At 48.1% G+C, this 20,477-nt stretch overlaps 1 protein-coding gene across 3 annotated transcripts; it reads left to right on the top strand.

The window, feature by feature from the left end:
* The first annotated feature begins 3,729 nt into the window (after positions 1 to 3,729).
* On the top strand, positions 3,730 to 20,447 carry MRTFA (myocardin related transcription factor A). Of its 3 annotated transcripts, XM_062492200.1 has the most exons (12): positions 3,730 to 4,613; positions 6,123 to 6,198; positions 6,865 to 7,026; positions 8,458 to 8,633; positions 9,094 to 9,249; positions 9,750 to 10,000; positions 10,316 to 10,487; positions 10,751 to 11,866; positions 13,006 to 13,128; positions 14,922 to 15,098; positions 15,495 to 15,555; positions 15,993 to 20,447. In XM_062492200.1, exons 1-12 carry the CDS (start codon positions 4,539 to 4,541, stop codon positions 16,490 to 16,492), a joined length of 3,045 nt encoding a protein of 1,014 aa, XP_062348184.1. In that variant the 5' UTR covers positions 3,730 to 4,538; the 3' UTR covers positions 16,493 to 20,447. The 3 variants fall into 3 exon arrangements, with proteins under 3 accessions (XP_062348184.1, XP_062348185.1, XP_062348183.1); XM_062492201.1 differs by lacking the exon at positions 13,006 to 13,128; XM_062492199.1 differs by lacking the exon at positions 3,730 to 4,613 and having other exon boundaries at positions 5,885 to 6,198.
* The last annotated feature ends 30 nt before the right edge of the window (positions 20,448 to 20,477 follow it).

Raw genomic sequence — 20,477 nt, 5'->3', positions numbered from 1 at the left:
TCTACCAGTAGGCTAAATATTTGTTGAAATGCTTACCAGGGAATTCAGGGTTTAAAATGTGTTTTTGCACTTCTTGGGTTTAGTAAGGGGCTTGGAATAGCCTTGCCCAGTGCCTTTGGAAGCAAGCTGGGACTACTTGAAGCTGCCTGTGCAACTTGTGAGGGAACAGGATTGAAATAAAGGCTTGGTGTCAGATTGGGAGATTGAGTTGAGCAGGGTTGTTGGGTGTGATGGGAAGGGAGAAAATCAGTGTTTGACATGATTCACTATATTTCAGTGACTTGATGTAAACAAAGGAACAGTCTGCACCTTTATGAAGTTCCAGGCTGGTAGGCTAGGGGGAGGACAGGACACTCACAATATTTGAAGAAGCCAACAGATATGGAATAAAATGAAAGGAAAAGGCAGAATGTCTACATTTTATAATGCCTAGCCAGTGGCTTGAATTGAGGATGGAGAGTGGCTGGCTTGGTACCAGCTCTGCAGAAGAGGATTGGAGACCTTTAGTGGATTCTGAGACAACCACAAGTGAATGCTGTTTGTTTTATGTACACAAGCAAGGGAAACTGGCCAGAGAAGTGTTACTGAATAATCATTTAACTCTATAACAGCTGATAAACCCTAGACTTGAATATGTACCCAATTCTGGACACTAGGTTTCAACAAAAATGTAGCTTAAACAGAAGGAGCCCAAAAGAGACTAAACAAGCCAAGGTCTGGATAATGTTATCTGCAAGGGAAGGTTGAAGCAACAGCCTTTGGTCATTTTATGTATCAGAAGATTGTAGGAGAACCAACGTTTTCAAAAGGGATAGATGCAAAGAACAAGAAAATAAAACATCCTCTGTAATGTTTGCAGGTAAGGTGGGCAACAAAGAGTATAAATTCTAGGAAGGGAAATATAATTCAGAAAGGTTTTTAAATAGTAAAAACATTTGTGTACTGGGATAATGTCTCTTCAATAATATTACATTTTTTCATGAGAGGTCTCCAAGAACAGGTTAGACAAACTACTGTAAGGAGTAGTTTAGTGTCTTTTATGCAGGCTGAGCAGTCAGAAAGCATCAGGTGATTGGAGTTTCCTCATCCCTAACCCTCTGTGGTTCTATCTGAAGCTTCAGGTCCTAAGGGCTGTGGACAGAGTGGGAGTGCTGTCCCACACCCACCTGGTTCACACAGGTTCTGTTCCACCAGCTCAGCCACTCATTCACGTGCACTGCCAGAAGGAGCCACCACAGCTGATATGGCTGAGAATGGTAGAGCTTTATCAATGTGGGTATTTTTGAGGAGTTGATTAATAAAGCAACACTCTGCTGAGTGAGCCAGATAGGTTATGAGGCACAGGAACAGTTTTGCAGGGTTAGGGCTAAGTGGCTGGGAAGGCCAGTGGTGGGAGCTGGAAAAGGGGCATATCTGCATGGCAGGTCTCCTTGAGTGCTCACCCAGAGCCTTATTGCTTCAGAGCTCTTTATAGGATTATATTTTTCCTTTTTTTTTAAATTTGCTGTAGTGAAGTTAACAGAGTCACTCCACAGCTCTGGGCTAAGTACTCATTTCAAAGCCAAAAAATGTGCAAAGATTAGTTAACTTCAAATGGAGTATGATTTTACAATAGACACTCTATTCTGACATATCAACCTCATCCTAGATTGCTGATGGAAGCAGTGAAAGATTTGTGCCCTCTTGACATTTTCAGAGGTCAAATATGAAGTACTCTGTCATGTTGCCAGCCCAGAGAGCTGCATCCCAGTGCACGTTTCCAGAGGACTGGTTATGAGAGACTGAAAGAAAGTGTTCTTTACAAGATTATTCATGTAGCAGCTCTGCTTTACTTACTATTAAATGCATATGTGTTTTTCTTTTTTCCTACTCAGGGATTATTTTCTTGCTTTGTTCTTCTGCATGCAAGAGTTTTCCTGGACTACCTGTGGCACCAGCTGAACTCCTGCAGTTGACTTTTCTGATCATTAGCTGTGGTCAGGGAAATGTCACTTAAAGTTCATCTGCTGCCTCATACTGGCAGCAGAGGTAGGCAGGAAGGGGAGAGTAAAGAATTACTGCTGTGTCTGCACATTCTGGTGGAGAGCTTTTGAAGACTCAAGATGAATCCTGCTTCACTTATCTCCAGGGTGGATGTTTATGTAAATTGAAATGTTGCTTGCTATCTTTGCCCAAGTGGACCTGAGGTTTTATTTCTATTTTCTGTGAGATGCACACAATGAAAGGAAAGCACGTTCCGGTTCAAGCATGTGCATATTCACAAGAATAAAAAAGAGTATTATTTGTTCCTTGCTCTTCATTGAAGTGCCATGGTCAGACTGCTCAGGAGATCTCATTGCAGGCATCAGCTGAGGCCTTGTTGGTGCCTCAGCTAGATGGGGAAGTTTTTTGCATTATTTTTGTAGTTATTACAAAACAGTATCCCTACCATATCTCTTTGGTTTTTCTCAAAGTGCATTTCACAGCTTGTGTAACTTTCTCTGGTGATTTCCCCCTGTAACCAGATTTATGCAGCTAATCTGAGCAGGAACTATTTGGCCCATTGTTGTAGGGGTCTATATACTCACTCACTGTAGTTTTCAGTTATTGTTAATTTACTCTACAAATTATTCTTCATTCACTTGTGTAGTCCAAATCCCATCTGTGATGGCTGGCACGTTTGGAATTCCTGCCACGTGGACTGAATTCTACTTCTCACCCCATTGTTGCAAAACTGGAGGTGATGCCTTTCCCTGGTCTTAAAAAACTGAGAGCCAGACACTTAAGGGATAAGGGGTTTTTACCTCATATTTTAATAAGGATGCTCACAGTGCACCACTTTGCCAAGGTGGGATGTGCCGCAGTGCACTTACATGATAGATCATGTATACAATTTATAGACCTCACAAATGAGCATATCTAACAAGGATGCCCTAGTGGGAGGCCTGCATGAATGGTGTGGTATTCCCCCATCTGAGGAGCTCCCCCTTGGATGGGCCAAATCTCTGATTTACAGGATATGTTCTGGAGAGGGTCTTGGTTTCCCAAGGTAGCGTTGGGCTTTCTGGTCTCCTACTACGAGGCCTTTAGGATGTTTTGTCTCCTGGCCTAACAAAATACTAGGACTATGCTAAGTTATCAGACTTAAAGAATTACAAGTATGCATGCTAGGAATACTGAGGATACTTAAAAGTTATATAAAAGTTATATAAAAGAAAAGGCAAAAAATTCATCTTGGCATCAGAGGAACTCTTTTTCACAGAATGTGTCAACACTTTCTGTGGCTACTTGATTTTGTTCTGTAGGAAACTGTGTGGAAGGCTCCACATGCTTTAGAAGTAGTTTCTTACATTGTATTGATGCAGGGGCTTTTATTTTTTAAGTATTTTGAGACTTCATTATGAACTTATATTTGAGAAATACCTAACAACTGGTCTTAAGTGAAAAATAATATGAGCAGACTATTTTTCACAGGACCTAGATGCATCACTTCGGCGTTACTGACTCTATGAGCTTAGTTTTCTGTCTTCAGAAGACTTGCAACTTATCTTTAAAGCCGAAGTTCTTTAACTTTTCTGTTCGGCTGGATGATAATTCAGACAGCTTGAAAAAAGAAATTATGCTCCCTTCAGCTACTTCTTAATACAAACCACAGTGTGGTCGTTTTTTTTTTTTTTAAAAAACAAGCTACTTGCAGCTTCAGGGAAACTGTGAGGAGCTACTGACACCACCATCACCTCCCCCCTCTGGTTTTACTGTGGGACGTGAGCTTTGTGTGCTCCAGAGGAGCCAGGCAGAGTGAGAGATTCCTCCAGGGTTAGTGTGGTCCTGGACAGCAGAGGATCAGTTTCTTAAAACCTGATCCATTTTGGCTCTGGTTTTAAACAGGGCCTGAGGGGGCGAGAAGGTCTGTTCTGTGGAGAGCTGAAGTTAATTCCTCAAGCTGTGGCTTTCTGTCAATTGACAGAAGTACTTTTCTCTCTGAGTGTCCCTGTTCTCACGGTAATTTCTCTTCCAGGGAGCAGTATATGTGTCCTGTGGACCTGCAGGATTTGCAGCCAGTCCTTGCATGTGTACAAAACACAAGTGCAGATGCAGGAAAGACTTGCAGCTTCCTTTCACATTAAAAGATAATAAAGGGGATTTACAGTTCATTAGCATTGTCTCCCATCCTTCCAACCGTTTGACCTCCTCAATGGTTCAGAGCCATTCCCATAAGGGTCCTGGATATCATACTGTCTGCTGAAGCTTGTAAAAGGCTTTTCTGGGGGGGTGTTTTCAAATCATGTTCTTGGACCCAACTTTGGGAACAGTGATCAGTTTGACGACAAGTGTACCTGTGTTAGACTCTCCAGTGGCCCACAAAAATTCTGGATCAGTTCCCGTGTCCCTGTGCTGTCAGATGGAGTATGGCAATTCCCATTGCTTTGTACCAGCTGGAGATCTGCTTCAGAGTGCTGGAAGATGCAGGAGGCTGTTGCTTCCGTGTGTTTGTTAACGCAATTGGCCTGAAGGGTTGTGAAGTGAGAGAACTTCCATCATTCTAATTCATTCTCTAAATGCTTTTCCTCTCCACAGCTCTGAAAAGTCCAGCTGCATTTCATGAACAAAGAAAGAGTTTGGAGCGGGCCAGGGTAAGATGCAATATAATCTTCAGTGTTTTGGGAAAGTCAGGAATAGTATGTCTTGTGTTTGGGGCATCCTGTAGCTGTTAATGAGATGCAGAAGGGAATTGTTCATATTCTGGATGTAATCCAGCTTTCTGTAGTCAGAGGTGTATTGGATGGGATGTTCTGCAACGTGCATGTGGTGCTGGTTAACCCTCAGTGAACTAAAGCCCACTGAATATGGTGCCTGGATTTTCCCTAAAGTAATCTTTCTGGAGGTGACGGATACTCTTCTTCCCCTCTGTCCACGCACTTGACATTTTTATTTTTATGGTGTTTGTTTTGCCCTTAAATGCTATTAGATGCTCTTATCATGTAGTGCTTAGTTCCATCTTTGAGGAAAGTTTCTCTGTTACCTGCACATGCAGTTTTTACCTAGGAGGCTAGAAAAATTGAAAATTGAATAGAGAGGATCCGCCCAAAATCTTGTGACACTGAAATCATAGACTTCTGGCTCTACAGAAAGAGGAAGACAGGCATCATACTTCATGTGTATGAAGTATTTCTAACTGGGGAGTTTCTTGATAATTTCTGTTCCTCAGAAGGCCTCTAGGGGATATTTTTTTCTGATTAGCCTACAGTGGAATGAAACTTGTTATGACTAAGTTTTGTTTTAAAAGTGAAAGTAACGTAAGTAAAAAAATAACAGCTGAGGACCTTTAAACTATGGAAGGATTGCAACGGGGGGCTTTGCATTAAGATCAGTGTCCAAAGGGCTTTTGATTGTTTCTCTTTTTTCCCTGAAACCTTTTTAAGTTAATATTTTTATGTGGGCAGTTGAGCAACTATGGCACAGTTTTCTGACTGACTTTAATACTTACTTTCTCCAAAGGCCCATCCTGATGTCCAGTAGAAGAGTAACATGTTCAGCCTGTCAGAGTCATCTCTCTACATTGCTCCATAGCACTTTCTCCAAAGACAGGACTAAAAGCAGCTCTGAAAGTGAAATAAGCCTTGTCACAGCATTTAGATTCTGTCCCTCAAGGGACTGCATGGGGTCTTTAGCTTAACAAATAACATATCTTTAATCAAATCAAAGAGCATGCCCAAACCACAAGTCAGCCCTGAATGCCAGCGGCACATGAAAGTATTTTATGTGAACAATGGAACCAGTGCATATGTCTTTAATGTAAAAAGAAATCTCATGGATGTTACCCTGACACAAGTTAGTGGTGGTACATACAATGGGAAAAGAGGATTTCAGCTCCTGAGGAAGTCCTTATCAATTTCCATTCTGGGGAAATGGGGCAGCATCGCACAATTGACTGAGGTAATGACTGTAGAAGGCAATCTTTAGAGTAAGCTCATTCTCTGGGTGCTCTAGGACAGGAGATAGGTCCCTTCTCCATTTTGTGCTTACTTAGATCTCAGTAACAGCTAAAGATGGTTGTTTCTTTTCATTGTGCTGTTCAAGATTACCTCACTCCTGTGTCTGATCAGCTGAAAGTGGTTCTTGCTTGTCTGTTTTTGCTACAGACAGAGGACTATCTGAAACGCAAAATCCGGTCCCGGCCAGAGAGATCAGAGCTGGTTAGGATGCACATTCTGGAAGGTATGGCAAGTGCTGAACATGCAAACATCAACAATAAACTTTATCATAACTACCTTTTTAACAGCTTTCTGTTTTGCCTCTGACCTCCAAAGCTTCCTTCTATTTGGGAGCAGGCAGAAGATCATGCCCATTGCATGATTCCTTGGGAGGGATTCAACTCTGCTTGCTTGGAGATTATTCTCAGAAAAATCTGTTGTGTGAATTCAGATTGTGCAGTTTTGTGTAGCTGAGCAACAATGAAATAGAATGACATGGATTACTCTTTTACTAAGGGAAGACACTGTAAAATACATATCCAAGGGGGAGGGAGGCAGATTTGATCTGATTAGTAATGAACCTCAGCTTCAGAGAGGGAGTGCTATGCTGCTGCTGAGCACCAAGCTTGAGGCACAGCCAGGGGGAAAAGATGAATGAGAATTGGGTGACATCAGTTTGAGAACAGTGAATTTGTCACAGGGGCTACTGTAGTTATCTTTATAACCTGAATATACGTAACATCTGTCATATTTTTGTAGTGCATAGTTACCTACTGTTAGCTATCAACTATTTTTCTGTACAGTTACCTACTGGTATCTACAGTTACCTTTCTGAATAGAATTCAAATACTGTTGAAGGGCACGGGTTGACAATTGTTGGATTGATGCCATTTTATTTACTTTCCCCCAGAGACCTCAGCTGAACCCTCCTTGCAGGCTAAGCAGCTGAAGCTGAAGAGAGCCAGACTGGCAGATGACCTCAATGAGAAGATAGCGCAGCGGCCAGGGCCCATGGAGCTGGTGGAGAAGAACATCTTGCCTGTGGAATCGAGCCTAAAGGAAGCTATTATTGGTAAGGTCAGAGGAGGGTCTTTGTGGAGGGCATTTCCCATATGTGGCTGTGATTACCTATCAGTTCACCTGCATGTCTAAGACAGTGCAGTCTCATGGCTGGTCTCATTTTCCTGGCCCAGAATCACAGGGCCCAAGGATTCAGAAAAGCAGATCTCCCTCTGGCCCAGATAATGCTATGGAGACATTAAATTATAGAGAATATGGACATTCCAGAATAATATGGAAGTAGTTCTATGCCCTAAAGACTTGAAAGACTGTTGAAGATTGTATTCCCTAGATTGTCTCCTTAAAATCTCTCTCTCAGTATAACATGTCAACAACGTTGGTCAGGGGGAACCCACCGACTTAGATCAGGAGGAGAGACAGAATATGAACAGGTGTGATGAAACAAAAGATGTCTGTGAACTCAAAAACTTCAGAAGATTCAACCCCTTTAAAAATAAACCAGAACAGATGTAAATCATGCCAGTGCCATTCCAAGGGCTGAAAGGAATGCTGAGGAATGGCCTTCCCACTGCCTCAGCAGTGCTCTTTCCTGTCTCCCCAGACTGAGCAGTCTGTGTGTTTGTGGTTATTCATCCCCTCAAACATGCACAGCTACTGTAAAGACAAATGGGACACAACTGTGAGTGAGACAGAATACTTTCCATAAAAAAGGAAAAGGACAGTGTTGTGAGAGAGCCTGGCTTCACTATTGAACAAAAAGTAGTTGAGGAAGAGTGAACTTGTGAGCTGAAGCATAAGAGGATGTGGCTTCCTTCTGACTGAGCAAACTACTTCTCTGGATTCCTCTTGATTTTAGGCAAGGTGCAAAGGACAATATTCCCTGCTTAGCAGGATTAATTTGAGAAAATGTAGTCTAAAAAACTTTGGTACATTACAAGTGTACACTCATGTGAATTTATCTACTGCGCATGTAGATGGACAGAAATGCTAATAGCAGCCAGGGCCACCACTTAATCCATAGCCCTTGTTGCTTGTAAGACTAGAGGACAATTTGGGATTCTGTCTTCCAAGGCAGAAGAATCCAAGAGAGATTCTACCTTCCACCATACAGGATGAGCACGAAAGAAGCCATGACTCAACCTTACACTGTCCAGTCTTCTTCTTTGGTGCCAGATGATAATGAAATATGCCATGCCACAGAGCTGGGTTTGGACAGACCTGAGTATCTCTTACACTCGCTGATCTTTCCAGTCTAGGAAGCAAGGGAAATGGTTCACCCCAGTTCACATTATTTATTGTACTGATAGTTAGTGAATGTAAACACTTAAACCTGATCCAGTTGGAACTCTTGTTCTCTCATTTTTAGCTGGTGCTTTAAGCACAACTCTTTCCATGCCATCATTGTCTTTGTGAAACATCTAGTGTCAGGTGAAGTCATTTCTTATTCCACTTTTCAGACCACGGTTGATGTTTGTGTTTTTAGTTGGACAGGTGAACTACCCAAAAGTTGCAGACAATTCCTCCTTTGATGAGGACAGCAGTGATGCCCTCTCCCCAGAACAGCCAGCCAGCCATGAGTCCCAAGGGTCTGTCCCATCGCCGATGGACTCCCGGATTTGTGAGCCTCTCCCTAGCACCACTGGTACATCACTAGCTCAGGTGAGAATGTGGAGGCCTCCTGCAGTGTCCTGGAGCTTCATGCTGATTTGTGGCAGAGGAACCTAAAAAGTGAGACTAAGGCTTCCCTAAGAGGTACAGTCTGTGAGATTTCGCAAGGGGTCTTAGCTCCGTGTGGTGTCGGTGACATCCTCCTCTGGTTGTTCACAAGCCCTCATGGTGGTGCCTTGTGGGGAAATGGGCAGCCATTGCTTGGTGATACAGCCTGTGTGCAACTGATCCCAGCAGGAAATGCTGAGAGATACAGGTGTTGGGTTTTGATTCCTTTTCTGCCCTAAGAAGTTGTGCTGCTTCTCAGGGACAACTGAAGCAGTGGGTTAAAGGAGTCCGGTTAAAGGTTTGAAGCCTGTGCTCCTTCCTTCTAAGTGGACCCTTCCTGCCCTCTGTTAAACTATTTCCCTCCTCTTGTGTGTATTCATTATGCCTTTTTCTGTCCTTTCAGGGTTCATCCCAGTTGCAGATTAGCACAGACTCCAGTGAAACTCTTTTCCTCCCTGAGCAGCCACCTCCGCCACTGCCACCTCCACCTCTTCTGCCCCCTAGTCTTACCAATGGAGTGGCTCTTACTGCTGCCAAGCCCCCACCAACACTGATTAAGGTACTATTTTGGCTGATGTCTTCATTGCTGTAGTCTGAAGGAAGATAAGAGGGTTACTTTTAAACAGGTTTGGACTTGGAAGTATTGGATTAAGAGATGCCGAGGAGGGAAACATTTCTCACTAGCGTCTTCCTGACGCTAACTGTTAACATATTTAGTGGGGTTTTCTGTTCCATGGTGTATTCACCTTCTGTATAACAGATGCTGAATGCAAAATGTTTTGAAACAATCAGTGTTATCTGTAATCAGAGTCAATGAGTCTGCACTGGATGAGCAAATGGTCTGGTGTGCTGGGAAAGGTGACCTGCATTATGGTGCAGCATAAGCTGCTGCCAGTGCAGTGTCTGTAATGTCTCAGTTTGAGAAGCATGGAAAGACCCTGAGGTGATCAAAGGAGAGAATTTAGAAATTAAAATCCCAGTGTGTGTTCTGGTTTACATAGGGTGTTAATTTTATCAGTGTTTCCATTCTTATTTGCTTCCTCCTTTTCTTCTAAACAGCAAAGCCAGCCCAAGTCTGCTAGTGAGAAGTCTCAGCGCAGTAAAAAAGCCAAGGAGTTGAAGCCAAAAGTCAAGAAGCTTAAATATCATCAGTATATTCCCCCGGACCAAAAGCAGGACAAGGGAGCTCCTCCCATGGATTCATCCTATGCCAAAATACTGCAGCAACAGCAGCTCTTTCTCCAGCTTCAGATCCTCAACCAGCAGCAGCAGCACTACAACTATCAGACCATCCTGCCAGCCCCGCCTAAGTACGGGTCCGCAGTGGCAGGCACTTACCAGCACTCTTACCAGACATGTGGTGTTCTGGGTGTCAGGGGTGGCCCCTGGGTGTGACACACTCAGTCCTGTAGGTTCCAGAGGGCCTCAAAAAGAGTGTGTGCAAGATGAATCAGACAAAAGCAGCTGAAGTCATTTGGTTGGCACAGCAAGGGGCATGGGTATAGTTGAGAGTGTAGGTGCACTTCAGACCCAGATGTTTCTAAACGTGTATGTTTGTGGACACTGAGGTTCTCTGGTGTCTTTCCACTGTGGTTTTGATGTCTGTGTTTTTTCTTTTCCTGCAGGCCTCCAGGAGAGCAGCAGAGTGGTGCCAGTGCCCCTGCTGTACGCAATCTCTCTGCCACAGTCAGCAGCACGTCTTCAGTACCTTCTGGTTCCAGTGGGCTGATGAGACAAAACAGTAACGCTGCGGTGGGCAAGCCTGGCCCTCTCCCAGCCAACCTGGATGAGATGAAGGTAAATGTCCTGTGAAGCTGCATAGACCCTTTCTGCCATTGTCAGCAGGCTGTACTGAATGATGTTGCTGCCCCAGAGCAGGGCTGAGGTGGACTGACAGGAGTTAGTGATAGCAACTGGGATTGCTACCCTGCAGTCTTACCTGAGGTGCAGGTTTGTTGGCCTGCAGGAAGATCGGTTTAGTCCTTTGTCTCAGAACTCTGTTGACAGTTGTTCAGTTAGAAGTTCTCTTAATGTTGCCCTCTTTTTTTGCCCCATATCAGGTAGCAGAGCTGAAGCAAGAGCTGAAGTTGAGGGCCTTGCCTGTCTCAGGCACAAAGACGGACCTGATTGAGCGTCTCCGAGCTTACCAAGAGCAGAACGGTGCAGCTGGCCAAACAACCCCCACTCCCAAACCCAGCACAGCAGCCGTCCTCCCTAAAGCTGCCAAAGTGGTGGTGGCCTTCCCAACTGCCAGGCTGAGCACAGGGCCGGCCCTGGTCACCACTGGCATTGCACCAGCAGAAGTAGTTGTGGCCACAGTTACTGGTGGCGGCGTGATGAAGTTTGGGAGCACAGGCTCAACTCCTCCTGTTTCTCCAACTCCTTCTGAGCGCTCACAAATGAGTACAGGGGATGAAAACTCGGGCACTGGAGATACCTTTGGAGAGATGGTGACTTCACCCCTGACCCAGCTCACCTTGCAGACATCTCCAGTGCAGTTCCTGGTGAAGGAAGAAAGCTCCAAGTCCACCTCCTGCAGCATAAATGCGGCACCCAGGTCAGAGCGGTGTAGTGCTGGTAATAGCAGAGATGCAGAAGTTAGGGACAAAGACCAGATGCTGCAGGAGAAAGACAAGCAGATCGAGGAACTCACGCGCATGCTGAAACAGAAGCAGCAGCTGGTGGAGATGCTTAGGCTACAGCTGGAGCAGGAGAAGCGCTCTCAGCAGTCACAGCCAGCTCCAACAGCTGCAGAAGAAGGAACAGCCCTCGCCTCCCAACCAGGAGCGTTTGGCACCCAGGTCAAGACTGAAAATGATTTCCTGAGTTGCCAGTCTGCGAAGCAATCCAGTGGCCAAACAGACCAATTCAACTCTGCACCAACCGCTAGCCAAATGGACACTTCGAATCCAAGCCCAGTGCCAAAGAAAGCCGTGATGGTGAAGCAGGAGGTGCCAGCCACGGAAGCAGAGCCGCCGTGCCAGTCCCACAGCCCTCGGCTTTTCCTTGGCGAGCAAGGGAGCGCCCTGAGCGACCTGAAGGGCACCCCTCCCTCCCCCCCCATCGCTGACTCCACAGGGACCCACGTCGTCCTCACCGTGACCAAGCAGAGCACCGAGAGGCAGGGCCTCTCTCCCCACCCTTGGATGGCAGGGAGCAGCTGCCCACCCCTGCAGGTAGGCAAGGGTCAGATCCCATCACTGCTGCGGGCAGTTGGGTTCCCCTTTCCTCATCCCACTCTGGTTACCATAGGGTGACTTAACGGGGTGGAAGTTCAGTGTGGTAAATACTGAAAGGGCTGAGTTGCTCTTTGAGTTGGTCGGTAGGCCACGGCTTTGTAAAATGGAGCAGTGTAAGCAGATCTTTGGCAAAAAGACTGGAATCTGACAATGATGAGCTGTGTACAGCAATGCACGATTGGCTCTGTGCATCGCAGGCTGTTCAGCATTCTTCCAAACACATGGTTCTGCCTTTTGTCAGGAAGGACCTCGGGCTTGGACGACAAGGGTTTACTGCTACAGTCCACTAGTTTTTAAAAGAGCAACTATGCCCATGGTAGTAAAATGGGCAGAGTGTATTTCACCTCTTGTCCTTAACTGTAGACATCGTAGTTGGAGTGATAGATGGGTCATCTTATCTACCAAGAGCTGAAATCAGACCCTGGGAGCAGCCTGTTTGCTTTTTGGCTGCTCTTTGTTTTAATGCATGTCAGTATTTCAGTGTTAACAGAGTCTTTCATCAGAGATGATTTACTATTCCCCTGCTGGCATGAGCTCAGCACTTAACAGAAGTGTTCCGAGTGTTCCTTCCAGGAAGGGATAAATATGCCCAGGTTTGATGGCGTAAGTCAAACCCCAGCACCTTCCATGACATCAAAGATAATTTTCATTCTCTGCAGTGCGAGTGGCAGTGTCTGCCATCAGTGACAGGCACTGGGCAGGCTACGTTTACTGCATAGCAGGTGAGATGTTGGCAGCTGTCTAAACATCAGCATCCAGTGTCAGCCTTGAAACCCCAGAGTATCTCACCCGAACTCCACTGCTGCTCCACAAGAGCACAGCTCCTGTGTCAGGTCTGGCAGTCCTTCAGGCGTGTCATGGGTAACCCAGGGATTTAGGCTGGTACTGCCTCCTCTCTTAGGACTCTTAATTGCATCCAACCTGATTCTTCTGCTCAGGGAAAGAGAAGGATTGAATTTCATAAAAAATAAAAGAGTGGGGGAAAAAACAAACTTATAAATCCTGTAAGAAACCTAAGCCCTGTATTCATGTCATGTCTGGGGAATAACCTGTTATGGATACCCTTTTCTTTCCAGAGTGTACAATCATCACATGCTAAAACTTCCAGCCAACTGCCATGTCAGGTACCTGCAAACACCCCTCAGCAGCCCACGCAGAAGCAACAGCAGCAGCAGCCCAGAGGACCAGACCAATCTAAGGTAGCTCACTTGCCTGCTCACTTTTCTGCCTTGGTTTTGTTTGCCTCCTGCCAGGGCTTGTTGCCACAGGCAGTGGCTACAAACATACCACGTATCAGGGGGTGTTGTCTGTGCATTAAAAAACTGAGGGGTTGGAGTGGGCAGCCTTGATTCATAGAGGTGTACCAGATTCTTAAAGGAGTGCTGCTGAACAGAAATGGTGGCTGCTGCATGGAGAGAGGGTGGTGTGAGCAGTGTGGATGCTGCTGAAGGGGCATGTGAGCTCAGAGGGTTAAAAGGGCTGTGATCTTTTAGTCTCTGGTACTGCTGAGCATGCTGTCATTTCCATTTCTCTGCCATGAGCATGCCAGTTAATCACCACTTTGTGAAGTGCTACACTGCTTCAGGAAAGAGGGCACCTCTGCCTTTAACCCTCTCCAGGTGCTGGCTGTAAAGAGGCTCTGCTGTCCATCTCCCTTTCTTGCCTGCTTACCTGTCTCTCTAGCCTTTAACTAAGATAAGATACAGAAAAATTCTGAAGAGATTTTAGAGCTTGGAGGATCATTTCTGAGCCAGTTCCTGGAAAGGATAGGAAGACAGATGTAATGTCTAGCATATTTAGAGTGAGGTATCTACTTTGCAAAGGATCAGTGCCTTGGTTTGCTTTGAGACCTTGGAGAATGTGCAGAAGGTAAATGAAGGCACCTTTTTCCTCGGAGTTCCTTAGCCTTTGTGCTGCAGAGGTGTCTGTACTGACTCTTGCAATCCTTTTGCTTCCCTGTGTGGTTAGAAGCCAGGTCTGCAAATGGTCACAGGGCAGTTGGCCATACACCATGTTGTCTTTCTCAGCACCTCCAAACCTGCAGCCTTTCTTCCCCAAGGGTTTCCATAACCAGTCCCTGAAAATTGGTGCTTTTGGCAAAACCAGCCCACCCAGTGTGTCACCCAGCACATCCCAGTGGCCTGTGCCACAGCCATGGTTTCCAGCCCTTCTCAGGAAGAGTGGACCCCATCAGAACTGGTCTTTGGTTGCTCCTCTGCCTGTTGGTTACAGAACAGATGAGCAAGTTTCCAGGGAAAACAGGATGGGCAAGGGCATCAATACTTTCATGTGCTGGAAGTGGCATTCAGCTGCTGCCCCAGGGGAGCAGGTTTCCATGTTGGTCATGGATAGCTGCTGTAGAGAGAAGAGCCTGATCGTTTCAGCGGTTCTTACGGGCACTTATGTGCTGATTCATCTGGTAAAGCTGAGTCATGAGCACCACTTCCTGCAACACCTGGGGTTTCCTTTGGAGTACTGGTGCTGCTGAGTGCTCTGGTACTCTCTGCCTACTGTCAGGGTGTGAAACTTGCTGCTAAGTGAAACTGGCTTGTGACCCCAAAGCAGGCACTGCACACGGAGGCGGGTAGAAGACAGGCCCTGGAAATATTGCACAGAGCAGGCTGAACACACAAGGGAAGTGCCCTCTCTCTCCAAAGTGCTGCAGGAATCCCCTGCTTGGACAGATAAGGCTCTCCCCATCCAGGAGAAGTGAGGAGGTGGTTTGTGGCGTGGCTGCTTTAACATTGAAAAAAATCAGCTAAAGATTTCCAGCTGTGAGTTGGAGGGGAAATTTGTCTTCCTCTGCAGCCAGGGCACAGTGCACAGAGTCCAGGGAAGGAGGCAGGAGGCTGATGTGGGCAGAGCAGTGCAGACCACTGTGCAGTGCTCACAGGGAGAGGTGATGGTATCTCAAAGCAGCTGTGAGACAGGAGTCAATGTAGACTTTTCTCTGAGTTGCATTCATTCCCTCTTCTGCCTTCATTCTAAACAGTCCTCATCGCAGCCTGGCTCTCCTGCTGCCCCTTCCCCCTCCCAGATGGACCTGGAGCAGCAACAGCACACGCCGCTTTTTGGAACTCCTCCACCTCCTCTTCCGGTTCCCTCGGTCCCAGTAAAAGAGCCACCACCAGGCTATGAGGAGGCCATGAAGCAACAACCAAAGGCCCAGGTGAGAGCAGTTATTCTCCCTGGATTCCTTGCAGAGCAGACAAAAAGTTGCCATTGTAAATCTACTTAGTAGTGCCTTGATGTGGGCTAGTGATAGGGAATGCACCTTCCACACAATTGCACCTTCCTCACTGAACTTCCTCTGGAGGGTTTGGGGTAGACCCTAAGTCACAGGTAAAAAATTTTGAGCCATTCATTGCCGTTGCTGACCATACTTTCCCAGCCAGTAAAAGCCTGAGTTACAGAGGACTCTGGTGCCATGTCATGGCGTGTTCATTCTTGCTAGAAAATAGCCCCATCCCTGGGGCAAGGGAGGAGGGCCAGCAGCCAAGGGTGTTGCTGGAGGTGAAAGTTCCCCTGGTAAATGGGAAGCTAATCCTGCACTTGCTCTTCCCAGGAGAATGGCTGTTCCAGCCAGCAGATGGATGACCTGTTTGATATCCTCATTGAAAGTGGAGGTAAGGAGACAAAGCCAGCATTTCCTGTCGTCCCCAATTCTGAGGCTGGGGATTGTAGAGCACCAAGAGGAAAGTCTGTCATGGATCTGCTTTTTTCTGCAGTGTCCCTTCCAATGCCTTCAGCACTGGCAGTAGTCATTAAGGCACTGAGGGAGATGTCAGTCAGGCCTTCATATGATTCTGTGATTCTTGATGGCTCTGCTGCATCAAATTTGGGCACACTGTTTCTGAGTTACTGGATAGAGATGGAATTTCATGGAGGTGGGCTGAAAACTTCCCATAGCCAGGCAAGCACAGGCACAGGTTGTTTCCTCATCCCAGCTGGTGATCAGTGATGGCGTGGTCTGGGAGGTGTCTGCGGCCCTGGTGGGTGGGAGGGATCCTTCTGGTGTTCAGCCAGACTTTTCCTTACCCTGGCCTGTTTGTTCCCTGTACAGAGATTTCTGCTGACTTCAAGGATCAGTCGTCCCCAGCTGGGAAAGAGCCACCTGCGGCCCCGGCCTGTTCCCCACCGCCCAGCAGCCACCACTCCTCCGAGCTGGCGGTGCTGGTGTCCCTGGGGCAGCCGGTGCTCGTGGGCCGGCTGGAGGACTTCCTGGAGAGCAGCACCGGCCTCCCGCTGCTGACGGCAGGCCACGATGGGCCCGAGCCCCTGTCCCTCATTGATGACCTCCACAGTGAGATGCTGAGCAGCTCGGCCATCCTGGACCACCCGCCTTCACCTATGGACACCTCGGAATTGCACTTTGCTCACGAGCCGTCTGGGGGCATAGCCCTGGATCTGGCTGAGGCTAACTTGGACAGCATGGACTGGCTGGAGCTGCCAGGGGGTTCTGTCATGAGCCTGGCTCCCCTGAGCACCACGGCTCCCAGCCTCTTTTCCACAGACTTTCTTGATGGACATGATCTGCAGCTGCACTGGGATTCTTGCTTGTAATTCTGTGAGCAGAGACTGAAGGGAATGGGAGGGCACAGGCATGCAGAGGGAAGAGGCCAGTCAACCAAAAAAGATAAAAAGAAAGAGCTCCTAGTAGTTGTACTCCTCCCCTAATGGCGTCCTTCCTGCGTGAAGCCGGCATTGGGCCGGGCCGGGGCAGGGAGAACGGCTGCTGGGGGGGCACAAGAGGCAGGAGGAGCTGTGGGGCTGGCGGCCTCCTGCCCACTCCACACAGCCTGGCCCTGCCAGCGTGAGAGCAGAGCCAGCAGCCCTTGTTCCAGCAGCACATTGTTCCCTCACGTGGGACAGAGCATGACTGGGCCTGAGCTGTTTCCAGCAGCAGCGCTCTGCGCCTTCCTGGGATTGGTGGATAAAGGGGGTTCTGCTGCCCCAGCACGGTCGGTCTTAACGGTTGTGGAAGGGGATTCTACCTCTGGAGCAGGACACAAAGGCAGGAGAGCTGCCTGGGGCCCAGAGCAGCTGCCCTCTGCAGCACCTGCCGTCTGTCAGGGGAGGGTCTGATCTGCCGCAAGGCTGGGAGGAGCTGGGCAGAACAGGCACCTTCTCTAAATGTAGCCAAAGGGAACCAGGGCTCCCCTCCAACCTGGTAACCTGATCTAAGCTGGTTTCCCAAATATTGCTGAGCTTGGCAGAGGCCCGCGGGCCTGCCTGCTCATTTCACTCGCTTCGGGCTGCAGAGCAGTTTTTAAGGTGCTAAAATCAGGTCCTTGTATGTTAAAACTTCTGTCAGGCACAGCCCATTGCCCCCAGCTCCCACGGCATTCGTGACATCCCCAGGTGAGCAGGGCAGTCAGCCTGGGCAGGGACACGAAAGCTCCTGCGTGTCCTTGGGGAGCGGCTGGGGCACAGCTGGCAATCAGTAACATATCACTGGGGGCCATGTGCAATCTGCCTCCTGCCTTTGCTGTGTTGGTGCCTCACTGTAGCACGTGCCCCGGTGGAAAGCAGCAGCTGGGGATGGCTGTTGGACCCTGTAGGTGAGGAGGGGGAAGTGGGACTACAAAAGTGGTGTTGTGTGGCACAGTGCAGGTGACTGTGAGGGCTGCTTTCTGGGGAGGAGCCTGAAAGCAAGTATTGGGCATCTGACCTCTGCTCTTCCTCCAGTCCCACAGGGTAAAAGGCAAAAGTGAATGGCTTTGGGCTGGTACCCTGTGTCCCTGTAGGGCCTCAGGCTGGTGCCTTGGGGAAACTGCAGACTGAAGAGTGGGTGGGCAAGCCCCCAGGACCTCAGAGCTATGACAATGCTATTCCTTGGGCAGGGCTCTGTGGTGGAACACCAGGCCTGTGGCTCACTCTTGTGCTGGCACTCCTGTTACTTTAGGATTCCTGTGCCAGTAGTAACTCATGGCCATACTGAGCAGGTGGGACATGGCTTACGTGGATGTGGCCACCTTTCCACAGTCTGTCCTTGCTTTGGGTCTGAGCTGGGTCCAGGCTGCTCATGATGAGTGAGGTGGGGGAAGGTTTGGCTTCTGTAGTCATGCAGACTGAGGTACTGACCTGCTCAGGCAATGAAGGGATCAAGTGCCATCCTTCTCATTATCTCCTTGAGGATGCTGTCCCCACTTTCCCCCAAGCTGGACCGCAGAGCTTCCTGCTGGGGAGATAGAGCTGTGAGCCACGTGCTGCTTCCCTGCAGCTTTGGTGCCTGGTCCTCTTCCCGGGGGAAGCTGTGCCACAGGGGTGCTGGTACCTCTGCTCTGTGGTGAGGCAGGTTGGCAGGCAGGCCAACCCTGCACAATGTGCTTTCCCTCAGCCACTGAGCTGGCAGCTGGGTGGGGTCATGATTGTTTGCAGCTGGGACATACTCTTGCTGTCCTGAGCCCTTTGCTTGTTAACTGCATGGGGAGCCACTATCTTAATCATTTGCAGGAGGAGCCTGCTGGCAGCTTCCTTTCTGTCCCCGCCTCTCTCCTCTGGCCCTGAACTGTAAGCAAGTTGGAGCCTCTTATTCCCTCCCTCGGTGTCCGGGTTGGGGAGGACACCACCCGCCTCCCCCTTCCCCACAGGCTTTCTATTCCTCATGTCACATCCTGAAAATCAGAATAAAAGAGACTGGTGGCACACCCCTTTATCTTCCTGAGCTCTCCCTGAATTCTCTCCTGGTGCAGCCCAGGTGCTCACTGGGAGCAGGGAGTACCTAGCAATCACCTTACAGAGCTTTCACCAGCTCTGCCAGGGCAGCTGCCCAGCTGTGGGGGCATGAGGCAAGGAGGCTGTCAGGAGTAATGTATGGGGGATTGGGAGGATCTCCCAAATGCTGAGGGGAAAATGTGAGGCTGCCTGTTTGTCAGACTCAAGCAAAATCAGGTTCTTTCAGCCCATAGTTGCAGTAGCCCCCACAAAAACCAGCTGTGTGAGTTCTTTGGTACAGGTAATTACCAATCTGCAGCCATTAAATAAAGAAGGAAATTATCAATAAAGTGCAATGAGCTCCTAGAGGAAGGTGGGAGCACTCTAGCGACAGTCCTGACATCCCTGTGCCAGGTACTCCAGTCACTGGTAGAGAGATGCCAATGCCTAATAACCAGTGTAGCCCTTCCCCGAGGTTGCTGGTGAAAGGCTGAGCTCACAGCTGCTCCCTTTCACCTTCACCCATCCACCATCAGGTGTGAAACTGTAGGAATTCAGTGCCCCTGACTTGGCCTAACATACTTGCATTGGCTGAAGAGCTTCAAGGAGCCCAGAGGAAACAGAACCACGAGCCTCATGTCCTGAGGAGCCTGGCTGACCTGTGGGAGCCCCTCTGCACAAGGAGCTTCTGCCAGGAGAGCGAGTGATAACCCTGTGCCTGTGGGCAAAGGGGAATGTGGTGCCTCAGCCCCAGAAATGTTAAAAAGTCTTTTCCCCAAGCAGTGCTCAGAGCAGGCTTGCCCAGTTCTCTGCTTTCTTACTATTATTTCTTTGAATAATAGTTCAATAGTTCTTTGTTGGAAGAGGTATTCCCCTGGACATACATTTTTGCACCCATTGGGAAAAAAAACTAAGTCTGATGTTCTGCCTCTACCTTGAATGTAATCCTGAATCTTTCTGCTGTAACCACTACTTGTTTGTAATGTGTATTTGACTAGCACGCACTCTCCCTTCCACTATGCAGCCAATGGCGAGGGCTGGTCAGCACCATCAGAGCTGGATGGTGTTGGGGCATCAGATCCAGAGCGAGTATTCAACTGGAAAAGGATAAAAGTGACAAGTTAATGGGGGAGAGAATGGATCTTTAAATTGAATTATTTTTTCAGTTACAAATATTTGAAGAAAAAAAATCCATTTTATTAAAAAAATTCCAAACAGCCATGTTCTCAAAAACTTCTCTGCTATGTTGGTGGGAGGGCTTGGGGCCATTCTGCCTTTTCCAGCTAAGGGTGGGTAATCCCACTTCATCTTTTTCAAACCTGAAAAAAAACCAGCTTAAATGGTGGTGGCTTATCCTTCTCAGCTGCAGGGAGATTCCCTCAGTGTATGGAAATTACCTACCCTGCAACCAGAAGCAGGTTGTACCCAGGGGCAGCTATTAGAGTCTCCCCCAGCACAGCAGGCTGGTCTGGACCGCAGGTGGTGGTGAGGTGACACTGCCCCTTTCCATAGCCACATTCCAAAGGAATTAACTTCACTGAAAACACTCAAATCAGAGCAAATGCTGCAACTTCCACCCTCCCATGAGCTTGGACTTCTAAACACCATTCTCCCAAAGGCCTGTGCCCTGTTATTGTCCCACACTGCAACTCAGCCTACACCTGCTTTTTCCAGAGCCACTCTTTGAACAGACAACACTGCTGTCCCCACCACCCAGCCCTGCTTTCTGCCAGCCCCTCTGCCTATCCTAAAGATCCTCCCACGGCAGTGTGACTGCAACCTGTAGTTTCCAGTATTTCTGGCTTTTCTGAGGCTCTGCTGTGGACCTGCTCTTAGGGCTGGTGGCCCAGAGGCGAGGCAGAGCTGCCACTGCTGGCAGCAGAACTGGCTC

This window comes from Cinclus cinclus, chromosome 4, assembly GCF_963662255.1.
Source record: "Cinclus cinclus chromosome 4, bCinCin1.1, whole genome shotgun sequence".
Taxonomy (NCBI): domain Eukaryota; kingdom Metazoa; phylum Chordata; class Aves; order Passeriformes; family Cinclidae; genus Cinclus; species Cinclus cinclus.
The sequence above is the reverse complement of the archived record's forward strand: the minus strand, read 5'-3'. Positions and strand labels throughout refer to the sequence as shown.

Excerpts from the sequence above, each read along its gene's own strand:
- MRTFA (XM_062492199.1), top strand. The coding sequence starts at position 6,030 with ATGGTTGTTTCTTTTCATTGTGCTGTTCAAGATTACCTCACTCCTGTG. Across the intron at positions 10,001-10,315 it reads ATCCTGCCAGCCCCGCCTAA|GCCTCCAGGAGAGCAGCAGA; the intron begins GTACGGGTCCGC and ends CTTTTCCTGCAG. Across the intron at positions 15,099-15,494 it reads AGCAACAACCAAAGGCCCAG|GAGAATGGCTGTTCCAGCCA; the intron begins GTGAGAGCAGTT and ends TGCTCTTCCCAG.